Source organism: Neopelma chrysocephalum, unplaced genomic scaffold, assembly GCF_003984885.1.
Source record: "Neopelma chrysocephalum unplaced genomic scaffold, ASM398488v2 Primary Assembly neopelma1_68, whole genome shotgun sequence".
Classification (NCBI taxonomy): domain Eukaryota; kingdom Metazoa; phylum Chordata; class Aves; order Passeriformes; family Pipridae; genus Neopelma; species Neopelma chrysocephalum.
The window spans coordinates 9,598,393-9,617,504 of record NW_020897727.1 but is presented as its reverse complement, the minus strand read 5'-3'; the positions used below and the strand labels follow the sequence as shown (position 1 = coordinate 9,617,504).

Genomic DNA, 19,112 nt, shown 5'->3' with positions numbered 1-19,112 from the left:
TTTTTAGGAATTCCACCTGATTTAAATCTTAGTTGGACAAAATCCTTCATGTTAGGATTCTGAAAGAATTCCAGGTTTTGTGTGATAGACATTGAGTTGGCTCTTACACATGTCTCGTTCACCCTCACAGAGCCTTCCAGGATTCAGGTCCATTAAGATTCCAGTGTGCATTTCACTCTCTGCAACTTGTTCTTCCTAATGCTCTCTCCCAAATAACTTAAATGCCTGAGATGACAATGATTTACCATAAAGGTAAAGTTCCCAAATGCTCTAAAACACTGTGAGTGCCTGGACTACTGCCTGTGCTTGCCTCTTGTTTCTGGGAAAGGCAGGCTCCATCCCCTTTTTAACAACCAGAACATTGATATCTCTGGTTTCCAGAGATATGTTTCATCTCTAACTTCCTGTAAGCAGGGATATTACAGGAACTGTGCAGCACTTCCAGGCAAGCAGGTGTGCATTTATTAATTTGTCAGAAAACACATCTGCAACTGCTGGGTTCCTTCTTGCTGAGCAAGTGTCCCCATGGAGGAGGTAAGGCAAAGGGGGAATGTGGAGACCAAACTTGTCTTCCTCACTCCAGCTGGTCTCTTCCAATAAGTTGGAAGTTTGGGGTTGGACTAGGTGACCTCTGTTCTTTGATGATCCCAAGCAGCAGAACCACATGCAGCTGTGGGAACAGGGGCTGTGGGATGGACGCACAGCCTGGGAGCTCCGTGTATGGCATAACCCTTCCCCGATAAATGGTGCACATATTGTCCTTTAACTTGACAAATTATAGGGGAAAAACCACAGTGTTGTGTCATTGGTTCCAACATCAGTGAATCACAGAATACTCGGAGTGGGAGGGGACCCACCAGGATCAAAGTCCAACTCCTGGCCCTGCACAGGACATCCCCAGGAATCCCACCATGTGCCTCAGAGCATTGTCCGAGCTCTCCTTGAACTCTGTCAGCCTTGGTGCTGTGCCCACTGCCCTGGGGAGCCTGTTCAGTGCCCGACCAACCTCTGGAGGAAGAACGTTTTCTAATATCCACCTAAACCTCCCCTGACACAACTCCAGGGCGTTCCCTCGGATCCTATCGCCAGAGAGGAGATCAGTGCCTGTCCCTCCGCTTCCCGGTGCAACCCAATACCCGCAGCCCCTCCGTGGTGCAGCGGGGAGGCCCCAGCCGGGTGTGCTGAGGGGCTGTGCCGTTCCGAGGGCCGGCACGCGCGGTTTTCCATGTGTCTCCCTGTTTTCCATGTGTCTCCCTGTGTTCCCGGTCCGCAGCTCGGGCTGTTTTTCCCTCGGCCCCCCCCGCATTGCCAGCGGCCGCCGCTGGGGGGCGCTGAGAGCGGGGGGCGGGGCCGCGACACGTGCCTCATGAATATTCGCCATCGGCGGCGCCGATTGGCCGCGGGCCCCGGAAGGGGCGCGGGGGGCCGAGCAGTGACAGCAACATGGCGGCGGCGGCGGCCGGGCGGCGTGGCGGGGGCTTGGGGCGGCCCCCCGCGCCCGGGCGGGACGGGCCGCCCGCCGCCGAGCTGGTGCGGCCCTCGGTCACCGAGCTGTCCCAAGTGCGGACCAACATCCTGTGCACCGTGCCCGGCTGCGGGAAGGTGCTGCCCAACAGTCCGGCCCTCAACATGCACCTCAGCAAGGCGCACCCGCTGCAGGTACCGCCGGGAGGCCGCGCCGGCCCCGCCGCCCCCGCCCGCTCGTCCCCGCGGGGCCGCCCCTCGGCCTGGCTGCGGGGCTCCCTCAGCGCAGGGGGCGGCCCCGGGGCCTGCGGCCGGCCCGGGTGCGGGTCCGGGGGGCGGCTGCGGCGGTGGCTGTGCCGGGGTTTGGTTCGCAGTGAGACTCGGGGGGTGTGATTCCCCACCCTGAGGAGAATTGGGATTCTTCGGAGAGAATCTGAGAGAACTGGGATTGTTCAGCCTGGAAAACAGGAGGTTTTGGGGTGACCTAATTGGGCCTTCCAGTACCTGGAGGGAACTTACAGGAAAGATGGGGCACGACTGTTTACAGGAGCGTGGAGTGACAGGACAAGGGGAGTGGGTTCAAACTTAAAAAGAGTAGGTTTAGATTAAATATCAGAAAAAAATTCTTACCTGTGAGGGTGGTGAGGCCCTGGCACAGGTTGCCCAGAGAAGCTGTGGCATCCCCATCCCTGGAAGTGTTCAAGGCCAGGTTGGACAGGTCTTGGAGCAACCTGGGCTAGTGGAAGGTGTCCCTGCCCATGGCTGGGGTGGAATGAGATGGGCTTTGAGGTCCCTTCCAAACCAAACCATTCTGTGATTCCAAACGGGAATAACAGAGTGTTTCTCCTTGTCTCTTGTTTAAATCTCCCCCGTGGGAAAGGCCCCTGCAGGTGTGTGTGTGTGCACAGGCTGACCAGTCATGTTGAGGATTCCTCTAAAATTACTTACAGAAACTAACGAATTTTAAGCATTTTTATGAACATACCCCAGGCAAACAAAAGTTCTTCGGGGCTCAGCTTCTGTTGTTTCACTCGCTTATCCCTTATCTTTCTGCAGTGGGACTTTACAGCACCACTTGTGAGGTGCTGTGCAAACAGGCAGCATTTCCTACCCTTATCAGCTGTCAATCCGCCTTCATCCCAGCGCCGAGGGCTCTTAGGTGGAGTTTTTGTTTGTTTTTTTTAAAAATAGCTGAGTCAAAAAAAAAAAACCAGATGGATGCCATTTTGGAAACAAGCCCTCATTTCCATAGTACTCCTGAGAAAACACAGCATGTGCTGGTGGGGGAGGAGAGCCACAGTTCATCAGGCACACGGCTGAGTGTGGCCTTTCCAGAAAGATATCCTTGCTCTTCCCAAAATCATTGTGCCAAGCGTGCCAAGACAAATCCTATTCCTGGAAAACTTCGACTGCGGCGTTTGTAGCTGCGTTCTGAAAGTGCAGCCTCAGCAGCCACACAATAAACACCTTTGTTGTGTGAAATGGTTAATTCAAGAGTCAAGTGTGGGTTCCACGTGCTCGTTGGTGATGAACAAAAGGCAGCAGTGTTGGGGCACTTGCTGTCTGCTATCTCTGGGATGTTTTCATTTCTTTTACTGACATATACTGACAATTTTAGTGTGGGTTGTGTGTTAGATCTCGAGTGCTGGTGTGAGAGGAGGTACAGCAGGAGTTGAAAGTGTTCTCTGAGGTCAGCAGAGGCATTTTGGTTGTGAGCTGATGCTCTGGGAGTGCAGTGCAGCTGGTGGGTTACATAACCCAGGGTATGACGGGTGAGGAGATGCTGCTTTCTCACCCAGCCTCTGTTAACCAGCTCCTGTGCCTTGGGGAATTATAGCCTGCTTCAAACACCTAATTACTGCATCTTGGGGTAGCTTGGAATAAATACTGAAACGTGGATGGATGCAGATTCACAGGAACTTCTTGGCTTGTTCCAAGGGCATCGTAATTAAGAGTAAAAATGTTGCTGATGTTTAAGGGAGGCTAAATATTTTAGTATTGGTATTTCCTTTTAAGAGAGAACTGATTCCCCAGACAAAAAGAATTCAGTAGATTGCATTTGTTAGTGACACATGAAATTAGTGAAGAGGCAACTTGGCAAATGAGAGGCTAAGAAGCTCTTGGGGAAGGAGAGAAGGTGGTACTGCTGAGGAGAAGGGAGGCTGGCTTGGTTAATTTTCATGAATAAAAGCAGCACCAGTAGGATTTTTTTGACACCAAAACCATGAGGGATTGCCATGGCAGGGGAAGGATATTTATGTAGGAAGGTAAGATTACCCTGTAAAAACAGAGTCAAGTGCAGCAGTACAAGGTTATAGTCTTGTGAGGTGATAACAAACAAATTGATTATTTCTATAACAAACCAGGACTAACTTGTGATGGGGAACACTGGCAAAAGCAATTTGGTCATACAGGGATGAGCATTTGGAGTAATGCTGCTGTGAGAAGGGCAGTCCTAAAACATCACAGAAGGATGTTCTCTGTCAGTGCTGTAAAGCAAAAATCTGGTTTAAATAAGTCAAAATGAACCCAGAAGAGCTGTAGAAAAGAACTGCTAAGGGTGATGAATGGCAAGTGTGTCTGACAAAGGGGAATTAGAAGAATTTGGCTTATTTGGCCTAACAAAAGAAGATATGATGAACTGTTGATATATAAGTTTCTATTTTCTGGTTCCTTCACTTAATTAAGCCAATAATAAAAAAAATGAGAACACTGGGTATAAAATGACATAATATCTTAGACTTGAATTTTTCATTTTAATTTGTTGGTCTTTTGTCTGTATTATTTTATGGGGAGAAGGGGAAGACTTCTGTGTAGTTTAAATGAAGCTGGAATAGTTCATGTAAAGGTAAGGATTCTGTGGATTCCTGGGACAGCAGGAAGGCTGTAGTCAGTGGTGAACTGGAAAGAGTAGCATACCCTGGGGGTAGGTTACCCACTACTGCACTGCCACAATAGTTTTTATAATAAAAATAAATGCACTTCTCTCCATGTCCTATTTAGTAAAGAAATGCAGGGGCTTCTGCTGCGAAAAAATATGTTTTAAATAGTTGGTTACAGTCCACTGCAACATAATTTTAAATGCATCCTTTGGAGTGAGCCTTGCTGTGGCAGGAAGGCAAGATATCACTGAGTTCACCTTGGCTAAGTCAGTGGCCAGGACTGTTAATTCCCATTTTCTGTGGTGTTGCCACAAGCCATGTCAGCATTCCTGACAGTGCAAGTACCTGCACTGGGAGGAGTTAATTGAACCAGTATCTGCTGATAATTGTGGTGAGTGGATATTGTAGAAACATGGAACATAAAATCAGATATGCAAGGAAGGGACTTGTGAGAATGTCTGAAATATAACTGGCCAGGTGGGGTTTGAGAAGGTGCAAGATTAATCATCAGGAGGATTTGGAAGAGGTGAAAACAAGATTACTGTCCATATAGGGTTTCTTATATATGTAGAGTATCTCTCAACTTGCCACCACAAATTTGTTGTGGTCTGTGCCACCAAAGTCTATGTTTCAACTGTTAAAAAAGCATCTCACTGATGTTTCTAAAGCTTTTAAACAGTTGTTATTCTATACCTTGGTATTTCAGTAGTTTTAAATAACCTGATTGTGGTTTACCTGTTCAGTGCCTGAACATGTTTCCCATATTGCCCTGTCATTTGTTGGGTTGTGGCATTAAATATAACACACTTAATAACTTTTTACTTAGGAATAAGTAACTCCAATTGCCACTTAGTGTATTGATTTCATCTGCAGTGGGAGAGGCCAAACATAGCTTTGACTTAAAAGCAAATCTTTTTTTTCTCCTCAAGACTTCAAGGCTGACTTCAAATCAAAATGTTTCTGGGTGAACTCAGGGTTAAAAAATATAATTGGGGCTGGAACAACTAGATTTGTTTGAGTCATGTTCCTGTTTTGGGCAGTGGCTGTAGGAGGTACAACAATAATCACAATGATGATTCAGCAGAGATAAAACAGGCCTGTTTATGAATGGGCTGTCCATGGGGAAAACTGCTGTGCATAAAGATGCTCAGAAGATTAAAATGTTACATGGTTAAAATGTTACATGAAAACTCCAGAAAGGGAGGCTTATTCCACGTTTTCATGGTGAAATTATGATTATTTTGGTCAAGAGGCTCTAAATGTTGCTTCTTTGAGTATGGTCTGTCACTAACAAAAATGAACGTGCAGCAGTGTCAGCAAGGAGCAGTGTTGGGTGTGTGGAAACATCACTGAAATACTGCTGGAAGGGATTACATTTTACACAGAGTGCCTTGGCCTGAGAGGTGATTTGAGGGAAAACAAAATAATCTTTGAAATATCCCCCTCCTCAGCTTTTGGAATGTAAATGAAACGACCACCAAAGCAAGGCATGAGGAGCTCAGAACAGAGCTGTTGGGTTTTGATTAACTCTGATGGGTTAATCTGAGGGTGAGCAGTGACCCCCTTTGTGTCCTGGCAGCTGAGCTACAGCCTTGGTTTGCTTCCCATGGGAGGACTGTTGTGCTCTGTGGGTTCTCCATGTTCGGTGTGACTGTGTAAACACAACAAAGCTGGAGATCTGCCCAAGGAGGTGGTTGGGGAGTGACCTTGCACTGCCTGTGCTCACTGCCACTGTCCTCCTGCTGAGGGAAATCAGGTGCAGAGTTCAAACAGGGCACGGTCTGGTAGATTCTTCCCTGAATAATCATCTTGGGGATGCCATCATGGACTACTGTAACTGGCTCTGGGGATTTGGTTGGCCTCCTGTTCAGTCTTGGGATGTGAGGAGACTCACAGCTGCTCTGAGCATCAGATTTTTAATAGTTCACTTTTAATTTTTTGCTTAGACACAGGTACCTGATGCTTCCCCTGAGACTCTTTCAGATAGGATATGTCTAGATGTACACACCTTGTCTGGTTTCCATAGCTGGTTTCCACAGCAAGAGGTTCTATGTGGTTGAACAGTCTGGACAATCCCACTAATGTATCCTGTTTATATGTATTTTTGAGGTCCTCTGAGCAAGTTATGTTGCTTTCTTCTATTGTGTGCATGTGAGGGTGAGTGAGACAGATCCCATGGAAAGTCCAGGTGGAGTGTTCCCTTAGTGTTGGGAGGTTCAGAGTTTGCATACCAGTTGTTTCATAGGTGTAAGTGAGATTTGGTTTATGATGTAAATTAAATGGCAGAGCATACTTGGCATTTTTCATTTTATTACATGTAAACTCTGAGCAGTGGCAACAGAATTCCAGCATCACAGAAGTGTTTTGTTACACAGTGGAGCCACAACTACTGTGCTACTAACCAGTAAAACCCATGGAATCAGCAGTCTAGTGTATTATCTGTATGGAAAACTTTATTTGGATCAAAAAAATACAAAATGTGGATTTAATTAGCTTGGAGCAGTGAGTATCTTGATTAAAGTGAGTAGTACAGTACCACTACTCCATAGAGCTTGTTATAATTGCACTTGGTACTTTTAATGGGATTTGGGGGAAAAGCTCCATGTGGACTTCCAAATAGCTTAGGAAAGTGCCTTCAACTCATCGAGGTGTGTGAACTCAGCCAGAGTTGATGTGTATTCTGAATATAGTCTTTAAAATGCAAACCCGTAGAATCGTCAACTTCTCACCTGGTTCTTTTTCAGGATGGAAAACTTAATGCACCAATAAGGAAGGGGTTGAAAACTTCACAGAAATTCTACTGCTGTCCTATTGAAGGCTGCCCTAGAGGACCAAACAGACCATTTTCCCAATTTTCTCTTGTAAAACAGGTATTCCTGTTTCCTGAAGTATTTTCACGCTGGTTTAGTCCTGACTGTCTCTACTCCGCTTTTGCACTCAGATATCATCAAAGCTTCTCAGCATATCTTCAGAAGTTAAAGAACTGTGGGCAGAAACTCCTGATGTGCATGTGGTTAATGAATTTGCATGTTTGCATGTTGATATTAGAGGACTTGAACCTTTTGATCAGTATGTTCTGCTGAACTGGAATACAGCCCCTCTCCACAAATAAAATAGATGGAGACAGATCAAAGCATGGGGGAGGAATCACAGTAGCAACCAATAAAGGTTTAAAATGTGACTGATGCTTTTAACTGCTTTTTCAAGTGGTCAAGAATGAAGAGTTTCTCTCTGCTTTATTATCAAAATGCATTTGTTTATTAGTTACTTGTTTAAGAAAACATGTAAGACTTGTTTTCTGAGTGAGTGAGCACAAAGAGCTGGTGCTGCTGGTGAGGAGACTGTAGGATTGGAGTGGCTGGCACTTTGTGCCATAAATGAAAAGGAAAAATCTTGGTGTTTGCTCTGGGGTTGACCTGTATGACTTGAGATTATTTGCTCAGTTGTAGATCTTCAGGAGTGTGCACATGTTGCTACATAGACTTACTGTGCTCTGTAGCAAGATTGATCTATAGATGTATTAATCTGTTTCCATTAATCTGTTTCAATGGCTTTAAGAGAGTTAAATATTTCTCTGTGGTTTAAGATACATTTAGCACAAGCAGATTTGCCAACTTTCAATTCTTTCTGTAGTTTTCTTTAAACTTGTAACTTATTAGTAGTAAGACTTTAGAGAAAATTGCTGTTCTTCAGTGCTACTTAACAACTAAAAAATTGCAAATATTTATGTCTCCCCTAAACATGATTTTCTTTCTTTTATCTTCACTGCAGCTAATGTTTCCTTTCCCTTGTGTGTTCTAGCACTTTATGAAAATGCATGCCGAAAAGAAGCACAAATGTGATAAATGTAGTAACTCCTACGGTACAGAATGGTATTTGAAACGGCATATAGAGGTCTGTGGCAAGACTTTCCAGTGTACTTGTGGGTGCCCCTATGCCAGCAGAACAGCACTGCTGTCTCACATTTACAGAACTGGCCATGAAATCCCTGCAGAACACAGGTAAAAGTGAAGCAGTTCAGTCACCAAGTGCTGTGTCTCCCCTGTGCTGCCTTTTTGTCTCCTTCCTGTTGGTTACATTGAAAATGGCTCACGTTGGTTTAGCTGGGGACCACTTGGCAGTTTCTTTGTTCTGGTGCTTTTAGGAGTTTGTGTTTTGTTGAAGGCAGTGGGGATTTGTCCAATCAGTCAGATCAGGTTTCACTGTGTATAAAACAAAAAGCACTGATGACACTGCACTGCCTGGCATGAGTGCTGATGGTTCTTGTTGCATCTGCTTTTACAGTTCCTTGAGAGTAGAGATGATTTGTAGGTGTTTATAGCTGGTCACTGAGGTGTGGAATACAGTTCAGGTTATTTTCTTTTATAGTTTAGTTGTCTTTGCAATTATTAGTGGATTCTTTTTTTACCACCTATCTTTGTATGTTTAGTTTCACAGTTGTTTTAACATGTGCCTATATTTCATAAAGGGCACTCTGCTTTCTGAGGCCCAGACTGTCTTTCTTGGAGGTTCAGCTGCTGCTAAATTAAGTTTTGAGTGAAAGAATGCTAATTATCTGTCCAGTTTCTAGACCTTTACCTGTACACTGATTTTAAGAGCCCTGTGCTTTCAGTGCTCAGTCTGAGTTAGCATCAAAGTAACACATTAAACATCTTCAAATCAGAGTGCTTCATGTGCAAGAGGCAAGAAACCATCTAAACCTCCACCTCCATTTAAAAATAGGTCTCCATAAAAATGGTAGCCTTTTTTCTTTTTTTTAAATGAGTGAGGAATGACATTTAACAAAACTGAACTTTATGGTTGTCTTCTCATATCCACCCTCACCTGTGACTTCAGTTTGTATTTTCAAGGCAGTGATGCAAAAGAATGGAAGGCAGATGTTCTGTGCTTGAAAGAAGTATAAATTATTGATCTCATGTTCACAGGGATCCTCCCAGTAAGAAAAGGAAAATGGAAACCTCTGCACACAATCAGCAGCTGGCAGAGAAAGCAAACGAAGCGTTCATCAGTACCCACAGTAATGCTCCTGGCACTCAGGAACTGGAGTCCTCTGAAGTGAAAGCAGTGGCCTCTCTTGAAGGCTCCCACAGCTCTAACTTCACAAACCAAATGCAGCCCAAATGCACCCCCAAGATGCTTTTGCCCAAGCCCAAGGTGGCTTTGGTTAAAGTCCCGGTGATGCAGGTTGCTCACTTGCCTGTTTATGTGTCTGCAACAGACCCTTCTGTCAAACCTGCTGTAGTGGCTGTTGATAATCAAGGCTCAGTTGTAAGTACTGTTCATTTGTTGCCTCAGTCCATAGGAATTCTGATTCCAGCCCTGGAGGCAGAGACCCTTGTGTTTAAGGACAGTATGCCTGTGTCAAAAGTGACAAGTGCTGGTGATCGAGAGCCTGTGAGCACTGGTGTGCAAGTGGAGCTGGACAAGGTCACACCGACTAACACAGGGCAAGAGATGGGCACTGTTTGTCACAAGAACAAAATTTCTTCTATAAATATACAGACTGACTTATCTTATATTTCACAGAACTTTGTCCCAGCTGCAGCCTGGACTCCCAACTCTTGTGTGTCCTCTTGCTCTCAGACAGATCTGTCCTTCAGCTCCCAGGTTTCCTTGCCCATCAGTGTCCAGACACAGACACTGCTGCCTGCTTCCAAACTGACTTCATCCATTGCTGCTCAGACTGATGCTTTCAGTCAGGGGTGTTTCCCAACATGTGGAGTTTCTAGAGAGACTCAAACCAGTAGGACACAGGACTGTATTGATGGAAGAGTTCAGATGGACCAGGCTGTCATGTGCAGTGACATCTTTGACAATGTTCCTTCATCGTATAATGTTTCTACTCACATTGATCTTCCAGAAAACAATTTAATGCCTGCAAATATAGATCAAACCTTGCTGCAAAGAACTAACTGCAAGAGCCTGAATCAGGACTCGGTGAAGTCTGAATCCCTGATCAGCTTCACCACACAGACTAATATACTTCCACCTCAAAATACAACAGATAATCAAACCCAGACAATGGACCTGCTAAGTGATCTGGAAAACATCTTTTCAGGAAACATGTCTGGCCAGACACTGGATAATCGTGGCCTTTTGTCCGAGACGAGTTCTAATGCTGACACACATCTGCCATCTGGGCCCTCCCAGAGCACAGGGATAGACTTTGACATTGAAGAGTTCTTTTCAGCATCCAATATCCAAACTCAGACTGAAGAGAGTGAGCTTGGTACCCTGAACTCTGAGCCAGTTTTGGAGTCACTGGACATTGAAACTCAGACTGATTTCTTATTCTCAGATAGTGCCACTCAATCCTATAACTGCCGGGGCAATTCTAACTTCTTAGGTTTGGAGATGTTTGATACACAGACACAGACAGACCTGAATTTCTTTTTGGACAGTACTACCCACCTGCCTTTAGGAAGCATTCTGAAGCAGTCCAGTTTCTCCATGAGCACTGACTCATCTGATACAGAAACCCAGACAGAAGTGTACGTGGCTACTAAAACCACACCTACTCAGAATATTGAAAGCAAAGTCCAGCTCAGCAGTGCTGAGACACAGACTATGGACAGCTGCTTTGAGAACCTGGGCAGTTTATTCCTCACCAGCAATGAGACACAGACAGCAATGGATGATTTCCTTCTGGCTGACTTAGCCTGGAATACGATGGAGTCCCAGTTCAGCTCAGTGGAAACACAGACCTGTGAAGAGCTGTGCTCCTTGTTCCAGAGCTCTGACAAGCCCAGCCACTGAGTGCTACGTGATTTAACTGTTCCCTGTGGTTTGAATTTAACTTATTGGGGTGGGAGGTAATGGCTTTACCAAGTGATCCACTTTGCATCATTGAATGTAGTTGTCATGAGCAGTTGACCTAAGAGACTTTTCATGCTGAAGGTACTCTCTTGAATATGTAACTTGACATAAACTATGTGTGTATAAATGGGGGGGAAGGGAGGGGGCTGTAACATGTCGATGTACATTTGAACCTTAAAAATTATGTGGTGCCTATGTTTTTTCCTCAAACTTCTTTACAAAGCTGTTACTGCTTTCATTTAAATGGAAGAACTTTTTGAAGTTGTTCTCTCTCTCTCTCTCTCTATTCCTGGCTTCCATGCAGGGTTCCCATGTGCTGGACCAAAACCCTGACCTGTTCAGTTGAGATGCTTCCCTGAACTTATGGGGGAGGATTCTATTTTTAGTGTAAGCTACTTCTGTTTACTTTTTTTAGTAGCTTGTATTTTAAATCCGGCATGAACATAATAAGCCGTATTGTCTTCTTTTACTTTCTGCCTTCACAGCTCTTTCTCCTGCATAAGCTGGCACTTCCCAAATACCTGTCCTACACACTAGACACATAGAGATTCTCGAATTGTTGAACATATTTATTATTAAAAATATCTAGAAAGCAGTACCTTTTTTTTTTCTCTCCCTGAGTGGCACTGATGCCCTTTGAAGGGTAGGAAAAGAACTTGGAGTTCATTGTTCTAGGGAAAATTAGTATGTAGTCCTTTTAGCTAAGGTAATAAATGGGACTAACGTTTTTAGAGTCTCCAGGGGGGATTTGCTTAAATTATTTCTGTCTGTAAGATACAAATGTTACAATGTGTGTGCCTCAGAGACTGGAATCATTTGTTTTTGCTGAAGTTCTCCTAGCTTTATTGAGATACAAGTTGAGAAATGTTACAGTGGTTTATACCTCTATTACCTTAACAGAAATCTTTAAAAATGGGAAATTAAATTCCTTAAAACACCCGCTCACCTCGACTCCTGCTTTTGGACTTCCTGCTTCCAAAACCAACTGGAATCCATACAGCAGAGCTGGGAAATCAGCTCACAGAGGCCCTTTCACAACACCTCTATCTTGCTTTTGCACGTTGATTCGCAGCCCTCAGTTCCTGCAGCTTTTGGAGTTTCCCTGAGTGCAGTCAAATTCACACAACTTGATTTTTCAGAGAAGAAACACATGACCTCTTGGAATCTTTTTTTTTAATGTTTATGTTGCCCCTCCTGCCACTGTTTGTGGTATTTTTTCATTTGCGTGAGAAGACGTAAGTTGTGAATGTATGTTGGAATTTGGCCTTAAGTAATTTTTTATCTCTTGCTATAATATCTGTGAAATGTAGGCCTCTGGTTTGGTCCTGGACAGGTTTTAGCTTCTGTAACCTTAAAGGAAGGAGAAACCTCTTCGTGTCAAACTCCTGGGCCTGTAACAGACTTTACTCCTCTGTTGTCAGAGGAGAAGTGCTGGCTGTGGATTTACTGTGCAGCCCAGCAGCAGAGGGATGTCCAAGCCTTAGGTTTTGAGGACTCACCATGCTTTGTGCTGCACATTCTCAACTCAAGGATGTGGGAGTTAAGTTACTCATCCATTGCAGGCAGCTTGTTTTGGTTGAAAATGAGCAGTACATTTCTTCTTTCCTATTTTTTGTCTCTTCCTAACACTCTTTAACTTGCCATAGTTAACATGCTGATATGGTGAGCATCTCGACCTTTACTGGAAATAATTTCTTTAGATTAACCCTGAAACTCCCATTTTCCTCCTGAAATCCCAGCTGTGTTGCCTGTTTAATTTTTCAGCGTTTCTAGGTAGGAGTTCAGACACTTCCAGTCTTTGGCTGAAGAAACTGCAGAAAGGAATCTTCAGTTCCCCAGGAGCACAGTAATTCTGCTGTGGGGAAAGTCCCCCCGGGTTTCACAGTGTCTAGAGTTCTGATCTGAAAGGTGGGATATAGTAAAAAAAGGAAGGCATCACTTGTAAATTTTGTTTCTTCTGAAGATATGACTATTTTATATTTACCAGCCTCCTCTGAAGTTGGAAAATAAGATAACAAAATTAATTTATTCTGTGTTTTTCTAGCAACGTTGCATCTTTACATTTCAAAATGTTTTTCCTTCTCCTTTCTTCCCCTGGATGGAATACCAGAGAACACTTCTTCATACCCAGGCTTCTGTGTTTCCCACAGAAATGCCTGAAAGAGAAGGTGTTACTGTGAATCTAGTTGGGGAAAAGGGTATTTTCCTCAAGTGGCAGAAATGAGAAACTCCTTTACCTCTGAATGTAGAAAGTCAGTCTTTTTTTCTGCAAGAGAAGGAATCTTAGGTGCTGAAGAGCAGAATTGCAGAGAGGTTTGAGTTGTAGCCATCTGAGAGACCAGCTGGCATTTAAAGTGCTTTGAAACTAATTTACAAATTAGAGTGAGAATTGCCACAGTTCTTAATTCTTAACATTGGGGACCTCCAGAAAAAAACCCCACAGGTTTGTGTGGACAACTTTACAATGTAATCATTGCCCAGTTATTGTACTTTGTAATTAAAAGTATTTGTGAGCTTTGTTTGCTTTACTAGAATGTGCACATCAGAATCATTTCGCTCATCCTGTGGGTTTAAAATAGTTTGAACTTTAATTCAGTGAACACAGTACTACAACATGAAATCATTTACTGAAAGTGCAGTAGTAAAAAGTAATTAAATATGTGTGCACTGTCTTAGGGAAGTGACTCATTAACGTTTTTCTTCGCAAATTTGGTTCTCTGTAAATTATTCACAGAAGTCAGAAACGGGTCTGGATCCTGTGTTGCTGGCTTAAGTCACTCAGTTTGCATTTATTAAGTATTTTTGTGAAAATGTGGAGACTGCAACCAGACTTCACAGTCTGGTGAATCCCACAGTAAACATCATGAAACCTGATCTGAAATACTGGGGCTGAATATTGCAATTTTTTCACATCTGAACAAGTTCTTGGAAAAGGCTAATTTTCTATTTTCACCATGATTTTCAAAATAAACTTCAGTCAGAACTATTTCTTGGTAGAACTAAAATGATACTTATCTCCCTTTTTCTGCAGTTTGTCTCTGATTTGGTTTGCAAGGCACTGTCTTATTGTAAGTATTGGTCAGTGACTGACTCCTTTGCTTACTCCCTTCTGTATCCTCTGCTGCCATTAGAGCTGCTCTTCAGAAAGTAACATCAGATTCTCCACAGCCTTTTAGCACAATTGTGTATCTGGAAGTGATACTAATGTTACTTGTGCTTACTCTGTGCATTTTCTGCTTAATTCCATTATGCTGTGATTGCTGGATCTTGATCTGGGTGCCTGTGTAATGCTATTCTAAAACTGAATTAGTAGTTTTGTAGTTTGATTTGAGCTTTTCTTTAGTATATAAAGATTCAAACAAAGGAAACAGCAAATTTGGGACTTGCATTCTATGAGAGCATAAGCACAAACAAGCTGAAAAATGAAACGTCTGTCTTTTTGCCTCCCATATTTGTTTGTCACAATGCTAAAGGTTTGTATGACAGTAGATGTTTCTTCTACTTGTGGCTTTATTTGCATCTCTTTCTGCTAATACACTTTTAAATACTTCCTGCTGGGGGTAGGGAGGGAGTCCCCCCCAACTCTTTGTGTTGGCCTAGAGAAATTGGTAGTTTTAAGTCAGAGTTTGCTAATGCTACACATTCTTAGCTATGCAAAGCTGCTTGTGTCTAGAAAATTTTAACTTCCAAAGGATATGAAAGCATTAAAAAAAACGTGTATATACCTGCAGCTGTAAATTAAACAGCTGTAAACCAAGTCTTGTGAGACCTCATCTAGTTTTAACAATCCAATCAGTGTCTGTAATTAATGTATGTAACTAACTCCTCACAGATTTTTATTCCAAGGCTCATACACAGTCAATTTTTTCTGTTGAAAACAAGAGGCTGAATTTCCCTGTTTGTCACACGGACCTTGATTGTGTAGGGGCAGCAGAACAAAGAATGCCTTCCACTGTTCTCAGTCCTTGTGCTGCTGGCACGTGCTCATGGGCTGAATTGATTTTCTTAAGAGGCTGGGTAGAAATGTAAGTGTTGGCAGGATTGGGGTCTTAAGGGGTTAGGAGATTTTTTTTTTTTAATATCCTTTCAAATGTAGGGTAAGTCAGTAGAACTGATACTGAATCAACTTAGGGTGCTCAACTTGCAAAAGAACACGTTCCTGAAATGACAGCTCAGAGGTGAACCAAATGTACTTGCCTTTGTTGTTAAGGTTGTACAGCTTCCTTTGCTTTAATATATTTCTGACATGTGCTGGTTTTTTAAACATGATCTTAATGTACAATTTACTGTTCCAAATACATTCACACCAAAATGTTGGTAACATTCTGGGCCTTGCAAGCTTTTTTTCATTCCTTTTTGGTTTAAGATGCTGCTATGACGTGTCCTGGTAGAATGGACCTGCATTTAGTAACTATGAACACTAAGAGGATGTTTAATGGTAGCAAACTTCAGTGCGAGGTGCAAACGTGCATCCTCTGTTTCTTTTGTTGTTTTTGAAGAGTTGATGTGATTTTCAAGGTGTGCTGGAAGGACTTGCTGCTTAGGGCACGACTGAATTCTCCTGTTTAAAATGCCATTGCTATGCAATGAACAGAAGCCAGCCCTGAGCTCTGCAGTCGGGGTTGGGGTTTGTGTGAGGGAACGTTTGTGTTTTTGTGAGGGAATGTTTGGGTTCTTGTGTGTGGCTCTTCCACTTCCCTTCAGATGTCACGGACAGCCCGGGTCGGGGGAAGCTCCTGAAGGAACTGCTGAGTGGAATGACAGAAGTCCCTTTATTTGTGACCCTTTTTGGCTTTACAGAACCTTCAACAATATAATAGATGACTTGTGGTGATGCAAACTGTGCATTTCACAACAGCCAGTGCTTTACATGCCTGCTTCAAGCACCTGCATGCAGAGCTAGAGTGACAGCACTTCTATCTACAGGTACTTGCAAGTGCATCTGTGATAAAGCTAGATATGAAAGCCATATTTCTACAGCTTAAAGAATTCAACACCTGATTAGGATCTCATTGAAACGTGTGATTATTTTGAATGGATGAGTAATAAATCTCACGGGTGAGTCCTTCCCAGAGCATGTGTGAGTTAATCTCAGCAAGGCTGAGAAATGTCCTTAAATAATTTTTCTTTTCTTCACCGGTGGGATTTTTTTATTTAGTGGACAAATTTAGTTTCCAAAGGATGTTCATGTTTAATTCTTGCTGTTTAAGCCAGTAGACTTGCAATGAGCAAACAAAATCAAGCATTCATTTCTCAGACCTATTTTACAAGTGACAATCCCAAAGAAGGAATGTTGTCCTAGTAACTGTGAAACTTTTAAGTATATTATTGCATGCAGAGAAAACCTTGTGCCAAAATACTGTTTCATATTTCCCTCTGTTGGAAACTGAAGTGTTACACAAAGCTACGAGTTAAGTTATTCACAAGTATTGAAACGTTTTGTTCACAAATGAAGCACTTATTTAGTCCTGTAAATGATACATATTTTGGAATAAAGTTAACTTCAATCAAGTTTTGCCTTCTGTTTTAATGGCCATGGTCTCCTGCCTGCAGAGGCCTGGGGGGGTTCAGTGCCTATTGGCAAGTAGCACCCACTGCTCCTTGACATCTTACCTTTTGCATTGGTAGAGGTTCTGTAAATTAAAACGATTACAATGTCAGTCCTTGATCTCTAGAGGTGGCAAAAAGGTTCTCCATCTCAAACCTCTCATCAGCATGTGCAAAATGTAATCTTTAATTACCTTGTATGTGCAGTGGAATGAAAACCTCTGCAGTTTCAGCTCTCTGACAGGTGCCTCACCTCTACAACAGACTCTCAGGACAGGAATCCTTTGCCTTCTTCCTCAGCCTTACTGTCCACCCCTCCTGTAATTTTTAAGATCTCCAGTGTCACAGCATCAAGTAGAAATTCAGCTGTATTGGGATGATTAGTTTTCAAAGTATCCTATCAAATTACAGTCCTCATTAACAGCTTATATTATTTTAAAATATATTTTATATAAGAAAATATTGTTTGGTTTGAACATGGATGATACTTTGTCCCTTTTCTTCCTGTACAGTTGCCATGCTTAGCAACGACCCCACCATTTTCTGTTAGTTGGAGGATACAAAATGCTGATTTCTATTGTTCCCTGTAAATCTTGTGTGTGTGAGTCAGAGGAGGTGACTGAGCTCCATCAGCTGTAGCCATGAGTGAAGCATTCCCAGGTGGACAACAGCAGGCTGTGTTCAGTCCTGTCCTGCCCCAAGGTAAGCATTTACACACAGCAGCAGTCAGGTGTTTCCAGAGGGCAGTATGGCATAAATATCTAGAAACTGAATTCCTATTCAGAGCATTTGAAATTATGGAACAGTCAGATGTATAAGATCCTTTTAGGACTAACAGCCCTATTCCCCTCATAGGGATGATTCTGCTTCAGTTTGTGTTTATGAACTGCTGCTGCTGAGAATTATTTATTCTGTTGGCAGTGAGAGTGTCCCTGCCTGGTTTGGGTTCAGTTCCTGGATTTCCTTCACTTGAAGGAATTGCATGCTGGCAAGCTGATTGTTTTCTCTCAGAACAATGGAATTAGAGGCACATTTTCCTTCTGGCTCCAGGATTTGACAGCGAGTCCTCTGGATTTAGTCCTTTGAAAGTTTGGACCTAAAACAATAGGAGAAAAATGTTGATTTAACTTTCAGGTGTTCCATCATTGTATTTGTAATTGTTGTCAACAGTTCACTTGTTGTGTTTTGGCACCTTGGATGCAGGAAGCACTTCTGGCTGGTCCAGCCCTCAACTTGATTTCCTTTCCTTGAACAGGAATGGTGTTTTTCTTGAGAGGACTCACACAAAAACAAGAAGCTGCTGTTTCCTGTGCTAGAGGAACCCAGTGTGTTCAAGGGCACATCACTTGATGGCTGAAGTGTTGTGGGTTTGTTTCTTTGTGTTCTAGGCCTTTACTCAGCAGCTTTTCTGGCCTTTTGCTCCAGGTCCTGTAGCAATAATCTGTGACTGTGGTTCATAGGAATGTTATCTTCCATTTTTGTGGTAAAACCTCTGTCTAATCTGTCTGATTTGACATTGAAAAACTACATTGATGCACACATTTATTGGCAAAAAAAAAAATCTAAAAAGACATTGAATTCCTCTATCTGTTTTTAAGTGGAAATCATGTGCCATCAGGAGCTTTGCACAGGTATTATCTTTCCCTATCCCAAGTTTTTATCAAAGCATCAAAAGAAGGGAAGAGTCAGTTGCAATGAATCCCTGTTCTGAATGCTGAGCTGAATTGCAGTTACCTGTGTATCTGTGGGAAGTGCTGTTTTATTTTGTATTTTGTTTAACACAAAAGCAAAAGAGAACTTGATCTGAAAGTCCCTTATTTAGTATGAGCTGAAACAAGAATAAGTGGCCACCAGAATGCACAGAATACATATTATACAGAAACAAGCAAAGAACACATTAACAGGATTTAAGAAAAGAATCTACTTAGAATGAGTAAGAAAAAATGATTGTGTCAGTGCCACCACTGTCTGATTTCCAGGTCATTTCCATTTCTTTTAGGTGACAAATGAGCAAGGAATGCATGCAAATGTTTATCTGAAGCTCAATAGGACTTAGCAGTCTTAAAGTTTATAATATTATTAAATGCCTTGCAGAGTAGGCATGGATTTAAGAATATTCCTAAAGTTAGGCATTGCTTCAGTGCTCAGCAGCATCAAACACTGAATTACTGTGCAAGGCCAACCAGATAGAGTGAATCTGAGGGAAGAGGTTACACTTCATCCCCAGAACAAGCTATTTAAAGCTCTAATGAATCTTTCTTGTGGTCAGGAAGAAACTAAACCTACATGTAAGTAGTTGGCATTCATCAGCTTATAATTCTATTAATAGCATCTACAAAACCACAAATATCCCCGGTGCTCACAAGGAAATTTTACTGGTGCTCTCACAGTCTAACAAGCTTT

The 19,112-nt window shown here is 42.8% G+C and overlaps 1 protein-coding gene across 3 annotated transcripts; it reads left to right on the top strand.

Annotated features, from left to right (window-relative positions):
- Positions 1-1,432: 1,432 nt before the first annotated feature.
- On the top strand, positions 1,433-18,258 carry ATMIN (ATM interactor). 3 transcript variants are annotated; one of them, XR_003534531.1, is made up of 6 exons: positions 1,433-1,659; positions 7,091-7,216; positions 8,148-8,347; positions 9,272-16,088; positions 17,222-17,411; positions 17,965-18,258. XR_003534531.1 is itself a non-coding variant. In XM_027685053.1 (4 exons), exons 1-4 carry the CDS (start codon positions 1,444-1,446, stop codon positions 11,100-11,102), a joined length of 2,373 nt encoding a protein of 790 aa, XP_027540854.1. In that variant the 5' UTR covers positions 1,433-1,443; the 3' UTR covers positions 11,103-16,673. The 3 variants fall into 3 exon arrangements, 1 of the variants encoding a protein (XP_027540854.1); XR_003534532.1 differs by having other exon boundaries at positions 17,631-18,258; XM_027685053.1 differs by lacking the exons at positions 17,222-17,411; positions 17,965-18,258 and having other exon boundaries at positions 9,272-16,673.
- The last annotated feature ends 854 nt before the right edge of the window (positions 18,259-19,112 follow it).